The following is an 11,011-nucleotide window of genomic DNA, read 5'->3' as shown; positions in this document are numbered from 1 at the left end:
ATAGTTGTACACTTATACAGAGTAATACAATATTGTATTATTCTCAACCATAAACTAAGTTCAACTAATCTGTAACTCGACATTCATTGACTGTTAAGCGGTACCTTTGGCGGTACGAATTTCGCCGGGTCAGCTTGTTTTTAATATATAATTAGCCCACTTAGCCATGCAACCCAACATATTTTTATTTGCGCTTTGAACTTAATTAATAACAAAACATTACTTTTAGACCCAAACCATGTCACGCACAGAAGCCTGATTACTGAGTTTAAAAAATATCAATGAAACAGGACACGATGTGTTTATTTACTTCCATCTTGAAGGACATGGAGCTATGCAGTGCCACCCTTGTTAGCTATGTAAAACTAAAAGGTTTTTAACGAAGTATATAATAACATGATAAGCCGAGAGCAGTTTGAAAATAAAATATTTACGCTTAGTAGGTATTTATTAAAGTAGGATTGTGCTTTTGTCTCTACATGCCATCTTATAATTATTTAACTTAAATTAAATTATCGTAGTCCATTAAGTTCGTTATCAATGAGTCATTCATCTGAAAAAAATGTTTTAAGTTTAATTTATTATTTCATTGATTTATTCACCTAACACTTCGTTGCATGTACATAAATATAATATAACTGACAAAGTTAAATAAAAAGTGGGGCAACTGACGGCCTTATCGCTTATGAGCGAAACCTTCCAGGCAATCACTATGATAAAAAGAAATAGATATATAATAGTGCAAAAATACATAAAATATTTTGACAAAAGTAATGAAAAAAACAAAGTAATAAAACATATAAACAGTGATCAGCACAGTATTTAAAAAATCTTAAAGTATTAGTTATTTTGCCTTGTTAATCTTGTACATCCAAGGTGTATACATAAAGTAAATAAACATATTGCAAAACGTAACGTCAAAAGTATTTTACTTTATACATATGCAGAGATTGGGATGAAAATTGTTTTCCCTAGCATGTATCGGTGCTGTATGGGAAACTATATTAGCAATATTATGATTCATAAATAATAAATTATTAATAACACTGACCGAACTCTTACTTGGCGCAAGGACTGCCTAAGCAGAGTGTGAACAGGCTTCCATTTCCATCCTGGAAACAAAAGCATGCCTGGCAGTTGTGATGATACTTGTCTCCCGAGTAGTTGCACAAGCCTGGGCCTAAAAAGAAAATTATTTACGACCAAGTTAATGACCAAAAAACAAATAAGGTTATAAACTAGAATAGCTATTAACTTATTTATTTATTAACACTTCGTTACACTACAGAAAATAAAAATTGAACATAATTAAATCAAAAGGAGGGCAACTGGCAGCCTTATCGCTTTCTAGCGATCTCTTCCAGGCAACCACTGTGAATGAAGAAAAAAAATGTATTAAACTTACTTATGAAATAATAATTATTAAGTTTTTTAGTAAATATCATTTAACGTAATCATATTTCTCAGAGTTGTGATATCGAATGGCCGCTATGAAATTATTTTAGATTAAAAACGTCATACTATAAACTCGATGACCCTTGTATTAAAATTTAATCAACTCCACTCTGAAGCCGTAAACATTGATTAAAAAATAACGGTCCATTTTCTATTAATGTATTGTTTTTAAATAAGCGTTACCAATTTCTTTCTTGCTTAATTATTTATTTTAATATTATCAGAAAATTATTCTATTTATTTCCAAATGTTGGTTTTCTACATTATATGTTAGTAAGTTTTTAAGGAAAATCAAATCTTTGTCAGATCAAAATGATTTTTCTACTGCAATCGACAAATGCCTGAAATAATGTGTGTGTGTTTTACCTTACTTAATCCATAAACATTACTTGTTGGATTTCTGAGTTAAGTCCCGCAATTAAAAGTTGTAGCCAAAAATGCGGGGTCTTCAAAGTTAGATTAAATGGAATTTGACGACATCTGATTCTAATATATTTTAAATATCCCGAAAGTTTTAATCCCTTAGGCAAATACGGAGCAAAGCATCAATAATACTTACCGAGTTACGAATAACAAGAAATAACTCTCAGAACCTACCGGAACGTATTAACGGTCGACCGGAAATCGCCGAAATTTGCCGCAAACTCTGCAAACCTAAACAATAAAAATACTTTAAGAACTCGCTTGTTGAACTAAATTTTTAGTCATAGAAAAAGCGACATTGAACGGTTTAATATTGCCTAACATCAGATTAGTTAAAACTTTATTTCTTTACTATATTGCTTTCATTTAGTTATAAAAACAGTTATATTATATGAAATCATATTAATTATTATTTTTGTTTATAGTCAAATATAAATTTTTGTCACTATACATTCTATGGATTTATGTTGAATCTATAATTGTTTATATATTTTCTTGTGTTAATCAATGTTTCTACCCCGTAATATTACTGCAGACTTAAACCAAAATAAAACCTGTTAATTACTGTTTGTCTTCAAAGAGAAGGGGAGAAATTATTGAAATTAACACAATGTCGCAAATATTGTGTTTCATTTCGTAATTTACACAGGGACGTGTCAAATACATTCAGCTAATGGAATTTCGGCGTTTACTCGCGTAGAAGTCACTTTCACACGACAAATACGCAAAGATGATTAAGTAGGATACATATGTTTGGAACGCTTACGAATTTTAAGCCGGCTGTAATGAATCCAAAAATTACAGCTGAATTCGTAATATGCGGTTATAATAATTACCGAGAATTAATTTCGGCGCATACTAATATTACTATTAACTATCGAAATCGAATTTTTCGTTAATTATTAGTTCAATTTGAATAAATGGCTTATATGTCACTCAATATGGGTATTAAAAATTTAAATTAATATTTACATAAAGAACTTACTTGTGCTTTGTTGGCTTACTGAATTGTCCCATCCAGACATACCCGCTTGATACATTCCTGTCGTTTGGGGATTTTGGTATAGACCTGAATAAAGTTCAGATGTCGTCAGAGATCCGGGTTGCATTTGACTTACGTCAGGCATTCCGCTATAGTAGGGAGTCCCTCCATACAGACCATATTGACTATTAGCTAACGCTTCTGCTGATCCATACGATTGACCGCTCAAATGATTGAAGGAATTCTGCGTTGCACTGGCCATTGCTTGGGAGTACGCCGCTTGTTCAGCGGCTTGACTTTGAGCTGTAGCATAGTAATTGTCATCATAGTACGGATACGAATTGATATTTGGCACATTCACTAAGGTATTAGCTTGGGCGGATGCTGAAATATCATGTGATCCGGGAAAATTGATGCCATAGGGATATTTATTGCCTGAATTGGACGAGCTTTCAGCGTAGGCGGAGCTGCCTCCCATATTTGAGTTCACGTTTGACTGAGCATGTGCGATGGCGGTAGCTTCTGATGATGCCGAGTTATAAAGGGAATTAGATGTTGCTTGAGCCAAAGAGGAACCACCTGATCCGTATGAATCAAAATACGCATTTGCACTCGCTTCTGCATTGCTGAATGTTCCTCCCGGTGCAAATGCTGGTACAGTATCTGAAAATTACAATTTTTATCTTGTGTTATAATATAGACAAAAAAATGTGTTAAATGTTTGATTTTTTATGTGAACACTTTTTTAATGTAACATGAAAGTTCATGAAAAATATTGTAAACTTTTTACTGAGAAACCAAATTTCGTAAATTATAGGATTCTCGAGGCGCTCACAAAAAATCAGAAAGTCCGAAGTTATCTTTAAGCCCGGGCACAACGGAATACAATAATTTATGGCAATATTACTGTTCATACTACATTCAATTTTATCCGCGACTTCGCTCACTATATTGAATTCAAAATGAACTTATGTGAGTTTGTATGTGAATTTTATTTATGCCGCTTTTGTATTTCACGTATAAAAATTATAGCCTTTAGTATTTTATTACCTTAATACTGTTTGAATCTAAAACTAAATATTCGTAACATTGATTCTGTAAAGTAAAATAATTTAGGACAGCTTGGGAAAGTAGGTCTGTAGTTGATTAAAAACGAAATAAAATACCACAGTTAGGTTGTGGGGTACAGCGAGCGATGACGTAATTAAAAACAGGGTGACAGAAACACACGTTGCAATCCACAACGTATGCCTGATTCGGGAGTCGATAACGACACGTTGGCTCTGAAACACAAAGTTAATTTTCAGTTTATTTGTTCAATGTCACTTTATACCTCAAATATTTTATTAATTTATTGATTCTCTAATACCGTATTAGTAACACGACTAAATATTAAGGACTTTCTGGTAAACAATAAAAAATCAATGGCGCAACAACCTTTTTAGGTCTGGGCTTCTGTATCCGTTTCATGATCATTTGTTAAACGAATAGGCAAGTAGGTGATCAGCCTTCTGTGCCTGACGCACGTCGTCGATTTTTGGGTCAAAGGCAACCCGGTTTCCGCACGATGTTTTCCATCACCGTTGGAACTAATGTTAAATGTGTACATAGAAAGAAAATCCATTGGTGCACAGCCGGGGATCGAACCTACGACCTCAGGGATGAGAGTCGCACGCTGAAGCCACTAGGCCAACACTCTTCACTGTCGGGAACAGAGAGCTGATCACCTACTTGCCTATCAGTTTAACAAATGATCATGAAACTGGTACACAATTAACTAATTTAAATGATAGGCTTCGCTTTATATCCACAGCCGTGGAGTTGTCATCAGGTGCTCTGCAATGTTGTAAATATAATTCGATTACAATAGACATTTGCTATAAAATTCTTTCTCACCAATAAACACCACGTTGTTAAACGGCTTCAGATCTAAAAAAAATAAAAGCATCAGCTACATGTGTCAATAAAATATCCAATTTGTGAATTAACGAAGCTTACCCGTGGATGCCGCACCTGAAATCAAAAGTATATAGATGAAATCGTGATTGAGTTGGCTTTAGGACTGTTGTCGCAATATACTTAGCGCGGTGAATGATTGACCGTTAGTATTTTATTTGTTACGGTTATTGGTTCTTGATTTCCCTGGACGATTGGGTTGAATTAAGGGTCTCTATAATCTAATGCCAACAAAAGTTATGATAGTGAACACAATCATCATAAAATTCTTTCGATTAACTTCGAATGTGAGGGACAAGTAATTTATCTCCTTTTGCCAGATGATTACCTAAAGGCATCTGTAGCCGGTTATTGACGGGTCCCTGCCAAATATTCGCCGCCATGTTTTCGCCTTTAACAGCACCTGTGGCGGGTCCGTTATGCCGGCTTTTTGCGACCGTTTGTCAATTTCGACGGCCGTGTCGCCTGATGCGTCGTAAATTTTTATTTTATACCTTTTGTTGTTTTCACATCATTCGTCAGTTTTGAAATAAATATTTTAAGTGAGTACTATGCATTTGGAAATGCAATAGTAGTATTTTATTGCGAATTATGAACGTTTATCGTCGTTAGACAATGGAAAATTAGTTTCTCAAAATCTAAATTTGTTAAAACAAATGGTTATCTGCGATAGAGTAAAAGACGAATGGTGACAAGAAAAGCAATTTAGCAAACGAGACACGAAATTAGAAAACTCGCAGAAAATACGGAGTCGCTTTGTTTCATAGATATGTCTCGCTGCTGTTCAAATTACAATGGAAATTATTTAATTTATGTGATTCGCGTAACACATTCGTCTAATAGCTTTTCAAGTATCGAAACGTTTTAAATCTACAGCTTCACTTATGTAAAACTGTCATATAGACTACGAGGTATTTATTATACCTATTAATATGTTTTATTAGAGTTAACTTACATTCGGGCCTCCTAGAGCGTCTACAGACTGGAACTATGTAGTTTCCGAATACTTGACAGGTGCACACTTTACAGACGTCTTCGGGGCTTATGAATTCGGATCCGATATCTTGATATTGACAGGTCTGATCTAAATGATAAAGAAGCACAGATGCTTCAAGTATTTTGCAATATTATATTAGGATTTCTGATATAATGACACGGGCTATTGAATCACAAAAGATACACAACGTCATGACGTTGTGATTCAAAACATCATGTTGATCATGATCAACATGAAGTTTATATTCCTACTTTAATACTAAATGGGTTGAAGAACCAAAAAATAATATTAAATTGAATGCATATTTCGTATAAATATTTATTGAGTACCTGAAGTTAGTTGTGAAGCCGGAAATTGTGGCTCTGAAAAAAATACTATTTGAAATATTTTACACATTTGGTGTTAATATAAAGTTATCAAATCATTCTCATCCTCACCAATATATGGAATAGGTTGAGGAACTGAAAAAAGAATACAATTTAGAAATCCAATATTGAAATAAAGTTATCTTAATTAGTTACATACTTGTTTGCTGAATTGGTGGGGGGAGGGGTAATGGTTGAGGATTTGGTTCTGTAACAAAACATGTCAGAAAATAAACAATTACTCATAAATAGAGCCTATAAATAAATTAATGTAAGACAGTCAGAGATTTATGATAGATGATGTTTATTATTATGTAATAAAAACGAAAACCAATTATTGTGGGTGGTGTGTATTCATAGTTGTATGTAGTGTTAACTATTCAGACCAATTTTGCTGTAAGTATACTCAAGTAATATTAAGTTAACTAAAAGTAAAATTTTGTCAAAATATTCAAATTTCACACAAACCTGGGAATGGTAGTTCAACGCCTGGAAAGAGAACGGACTTTAATGACATTATTATATGTATGTGTGGACTTAACTTATGATTATGACTGAAGGTACTTAGTGGCTAGTATGTTATGGTCATAGCATTACTTACAGCACGATGGTTTTGTGTAACAGTTAACTTCAATGTTGGTGATACCGATCGCATGGAACTCACTGCACACACAAACTCTGCAATCATCCCATGGATGTTGGAATGGCATGTTCGGCGGATAAGGTCGACATGATTGATCTGGAATAGGAAAAAGGGATTTATCAACATAAATATGTTTTTGGCTCGGTGAATTGTAGTAATAGGTATTGCAATATCTATATAATAATTATAATTAGAATAAAATTTTACTTACGAGGTGGTGGGCCAGGTAGAGGACTAAGTGGAGTATCAGGTATCACAGGTGGCCAAGGTACTAAAAATTAAAATATTTTGCTGAACAACTCATTATAAAAAATATAAATGAACATATTTTTAAGTTGATTGGTGCTTACATGGTTGTGGTTCTGGAAGTGGCACAGGTTCTGGCAATTGTATTTCTTGAATTGGCCATGGTTCGGGAGCTGGCGGATATTGTTCTGGAATTGGCCATGGCTCGGGAGGTGGTGGATATTGTCCTGGTATTGGCCAAGGTTCTGGAGCTGGAGGTAAGGGCTCAGGAACTGGCCAAATTTCAGGTTCTGAGGGTACTGGCCATGGAAGGAATTCAGGAGAAGGCCATGGTTCTGGTAATGGCTCAATAACGGGCCATGGTTCAGCTGGATACCAAGGTTCGGGAACTTGTTCTGGCATTGGTGGTAAAGGTTCGATGATTTGCCAGGATTCAGGTGGCGGTGTATCTGGAGTTGGCCATGGTTCAGTCTCAATAATAGGCCAAGGTGCAGGGGGACGTGGTAAAGGTTCTGGAACTGGCCAAGGTTCTGGCGCTGGCGGTAAAGGTTCAATAATAGGCCAGGGTTCAGGTGCAGGCGGCAGTATATCTGGAATTGGCCATGGTTCTGTATCGATAATAGGCCATGGTCCAGGGGGAGGAGGTAAGGGTTCTGGAACTGGCAAAAATTCTGGCGCTGGTGGTAATGGTTCAATGATAGGCCAGGGTTCAGGTGCAGGCGGCAGTGTATCTGGAATTGGCCATAGTTCTGGTACATGAGGTACTGGCTCAATATAGGGGTACGGTTCAGGACCTTGAGGCCAGAGCTCTTGTATTGGCCAAGGTTCTGGTTCCGGCCAAGATTGTTCTAAAAGATTAAAATATTTATATTATGATATTACGTAAACGAACATAGTATTGTAAAATATAAATGAACAACAGTATATTATACTAATTATTTAAGAAAAATTAAATATCACATTCTTACCGCATTCAGGGTTTGGCATACATAAAATACGTTGCTCCGGTAAACCGTATGACAATATCTCGACGACACACTTGCAAATTTTGCAACTTTCTGTTGGATGAGGGAAAAGTATTTCGGATGGGAACTTCTCGCAAAGAGGCACTGAAAATTTTATTAAAATTCTTATAAGTCTTTGATCTCGAATTTAAATGTATGTTGCAGCAATTTCTCTTTTGAGAATAGCTACTTAGATATGCGTTTTTTGTATCACTACGTATATTTTTCACGTATCTAAAAGAAACGTTAAATGTGACATAATATCTTCCGCGTACAAAATCAATCGTAGTGAAACGGGGAAAAAACTACGGGAGTACTTTCATTATAGTCGTTAATACAGTTGAGACTTTTTCTAAGATATACCATAGACTTTATAAATATTAATTGAAATTTAATAGGAATTGTTTCGAATAAGTTACTAAATAATAAAAACTCACTAGGAACCGGTACTGGCGGTTCAGGTATGGGTGCTGTAAAAGAATTGATGAATAAGAAGTAACATTGATTTTATTCCGGCATATTTGAATAAATCTGCGTAATCACTTACGTATCGGAGTGATATCAGTCGGCAATCCTGTAACAGAGAGTTTTTTATCTGAGCTGATATAATTCAGTGATTTTCGAGTCTGTGTAATATACTATATATCTGAGAATAAAAAATATGTGTTTCGTGGTGTATACTTTGTAATGATTTGTGGGTAATTGTTTGCGTTTTTAGTTTCGTTTATATAAGTGGTGAGTTTAAATTTGTTCAGTTACCACCTCTCTAAATGAATTCAAAATAGTCTTACGGCATGCTGGAGTCTCCTGACAGTCGATCTGTATGTCGGGCTGTCCGATCGCATTGAATACATGAGCGCAAATACATATTTGGCACGGATTCAATGGATTCTGGAAAGGCGTGTCGTCTGGTAGGGGTGAGCATGACACTGAAATAATATACATATGTATAATTGAATTTTATCATATTGACATCGAAAGAGAATATTGTATATTTAGTACAAAATGTTTATTATTTGATATTCTATTGTTGTTATGAAGGTTTTAAAAAATGCAAGAAAAATATTATAAATTTACTAACGCTGTGGCTGAGGCGGCGGCACCGGTATTGGCACCGGTAACGGTTCCGGTTCCGGTTCCGGCAATGGTAGTGCGAAACAGGAGTCACAGCCGACGCATACAGGCATCAATTGCCCTAGGACTTCACTACACGTACATATCAAGCATCTATTGTCAAGTGTTAGTATGCTGTATAAACCACCCGCTCGCATACATACAATTTCATCTCGTCCTAAAAGTAAAATATAGTTCAATAGTTATAACATAATAAGATCGTTGCAATATATTATATATATTTAAATATAATAGAAATTTGATATAATAATACTTACCGGAAGTTGAATGAGGAATTATGTATTCCTGAGGTAAAAATTGCCTTGCTCGTCCTGTTTTTACAAATAAATAAATACTTAATATTGATATTGTATGACGTATCGTAATAATTGGAGAATAATTCCTTATTATTATTTAAATATGATATTCATTGCCTACCTGGTTCATAAAACCCAACTGAAATGGATGCTTGGGCCTGAGCTTCTGCTGTGTAGCTTTGGTCAGGATAAGTCCTAGTGATATGCAAAAGTTATAGTGACAGTTATTTCTAAGATCAATGCAATCGTAATCCCTTAGCATACTTATATCTTTACTATTTACTCACCCTGGACCATACGGACCCCATCCACTTGAATCAGCTGTTGCCGATGCATAACTAAAGTCTGGTTTATGAAAACTAAACATTATTCGTAGTATATTATTAAATGCCACTAATAACGATTACAGATTTTAGATGGCTAAGAAACTTACTCTAATCCGTAGGGGCTCTCGTAATCTGATTGCGCTTGTGCCATTCCTGATGCATAACTTTCGCCTGAAAGATAACTGCACAAAAGAATAACGTTCTAAATGTGAATTTAAGGAAAGATCTATTCTGGCACCTAATATAATCACCTTGACACCAATGGATTCCATCTACCATAACCTGTAGACTGCGCATTGAAATCCGCCAAGGAAGATCCTAGTCCCAAGGACGGACTTGGTGGAGCAAAACCAGGTGTTGATCTATAGTAAGAGTTGCCTTGGGATGACGCTGTAGCTTGAGCATTACTATTACCATATGCCTGAGCCAAACTAGAAGCCGAGTTTGGCAAATGATTTTTATATGGTGGAATGGAACCGTATCCACCCGATGATGAAGCAGTTGCTTGAGCAAAGCTGTTGCTAGAACCAAATGAATTGCTTGTGGTTGCAATCGCTGAACTGTAAGCAGATTTTTCCTCCGCATTAATATCATTTTCTTCATCTTGTGCAGATTTTAGCGATTGATTGCTCAAATTCTCCTCTTCTTTATTTTCAGTCACATGTAGAGAAGAAAACAATGCTTGGTCAGTTTCAGATAAAATTCGACTCTCGGGTTTTGTACTTATGTCGTTATCATTTCTATCAGAAATATTATTTTGAAAATCACTTTCTGTACTTTTCAATGTAACATCTTCATTCGATGCTTTGACTTCACCTAAATTTTCTTTTAAATCTACACATAAATAACAATGTTTTAGTATGTAAATATTTTTAATTATAATTTAGTACAGATTGTCATTTCACTCACCCTGAGTTTGCGAGTTTAATAAAATATTTTGACCATTAGAGCAATGGAACAACAGGAAGGCAAGGAAGCTAATACTTCCAATAACGCCTCCCCGCATTCTTAATCCAAAACTGTTCCTCGCCGCCCCTCAATGTTGTTGCTTATATTTCAAATAGTTGGTTCGACTGCGCTTATTACAATCAGGTAGCTCATTATAAATACATCATAACTCTCCGTGAAAATCGTCAGTCATATTGATTTATAGGTAATACATATGAAATTGAAGTGTACATTAG

At 35.2% G+C, this 11,011-nt stretch overlaps 2 protein-coding genes across 7 annotated transcripts in view; one reads left to right on the top strand and one right to left on the bottom strand.

The window, feature by feature from the left end:
- LOC123709958 (dystrophin, isoforms A/C/F/G/H) overlaps positions 1–11,011 on the top strand; it is a 331,052-nt gene that overhangs the window by 174,127 nt on the left and 145,914 nt on the right. The gene's annotated exons all lie outside the window — the stretch shown is intronic.
- On the bottom strand, positions 430–10,913 carry LOC123709959. 5 transcript variants are annotated; one of them, XM_045661600.1, is made up of 27 exons: positions 10,737–10,913; positions 10,079–10,661; positions 9,935–10,009; positions 9,789–9,860; positions 9,623–9,696; positions 9,463–9,516; positions 9,153–9,362; positions 8,863–9,000; positions 8,619–8,645; positions 8,509–8,541; positions 8,036–8,176; positions 7,172–7,915; positions 7,033–7,092; positions 6,780–6,917; positions 6,647–6,667; positions 6,339–6,386; positions 6,251–6,274; positions 6,143–6,175; positions 5,772–5,900; positions 4,859–4,873; positions 4,757–4,789; positions 4,027–4,143; positions 3,038–3,523; positions 2,864–2,947; positions 2,053–2,109; positions 1,052–1,180; positions 430–553 (listed from the first exon to the last, which is right to left on the bottom strand). In XM_045661600.1, the coding sequence occupies exons 1-26, from the start codon at positions 10,831–10,833 to the stop codon at positions 1,059–1,061; spliced, it is 3,615 nt and encodes a 1,204-aa protein (XP_045517556.1). In that variant the 5' UTR covers positions 10,834–10,913; the 3' UTR covers positions 430–553; positions 1,052–1,058. The 5 variants fall into 5 exon arrangements, with proteins under 5 accessions (XP_045517556.1, XP_045517552.1, XP_045517553.1 ...); XM_045661596.1 differs by having other exon boundaries at positions 2,864–3,523; XM_045661597.1 differs by having other exon boundaries at positions 1,063–1,180; positions 2,864–3,523.

This window comes from Pieris brassicae, chromosome 5 (genome assembly GCF_905147105.1).
Source record: "Pieris brassicae chromosome 5, ilPieBrab1.1, whole genome shotgun sequence".
NCBI classification, from domain to species: domain Eukaryota; kingdom Metazoa; phylum Arthropoda; class Insecta; order Lepidoptera; family Pieridae; genus Pieris; species Pieris brassicae.
Note: the sequence above shows the minus strand (reverse complement) of the source record. Positions and strands in the feature narration are given on the sequence as shown.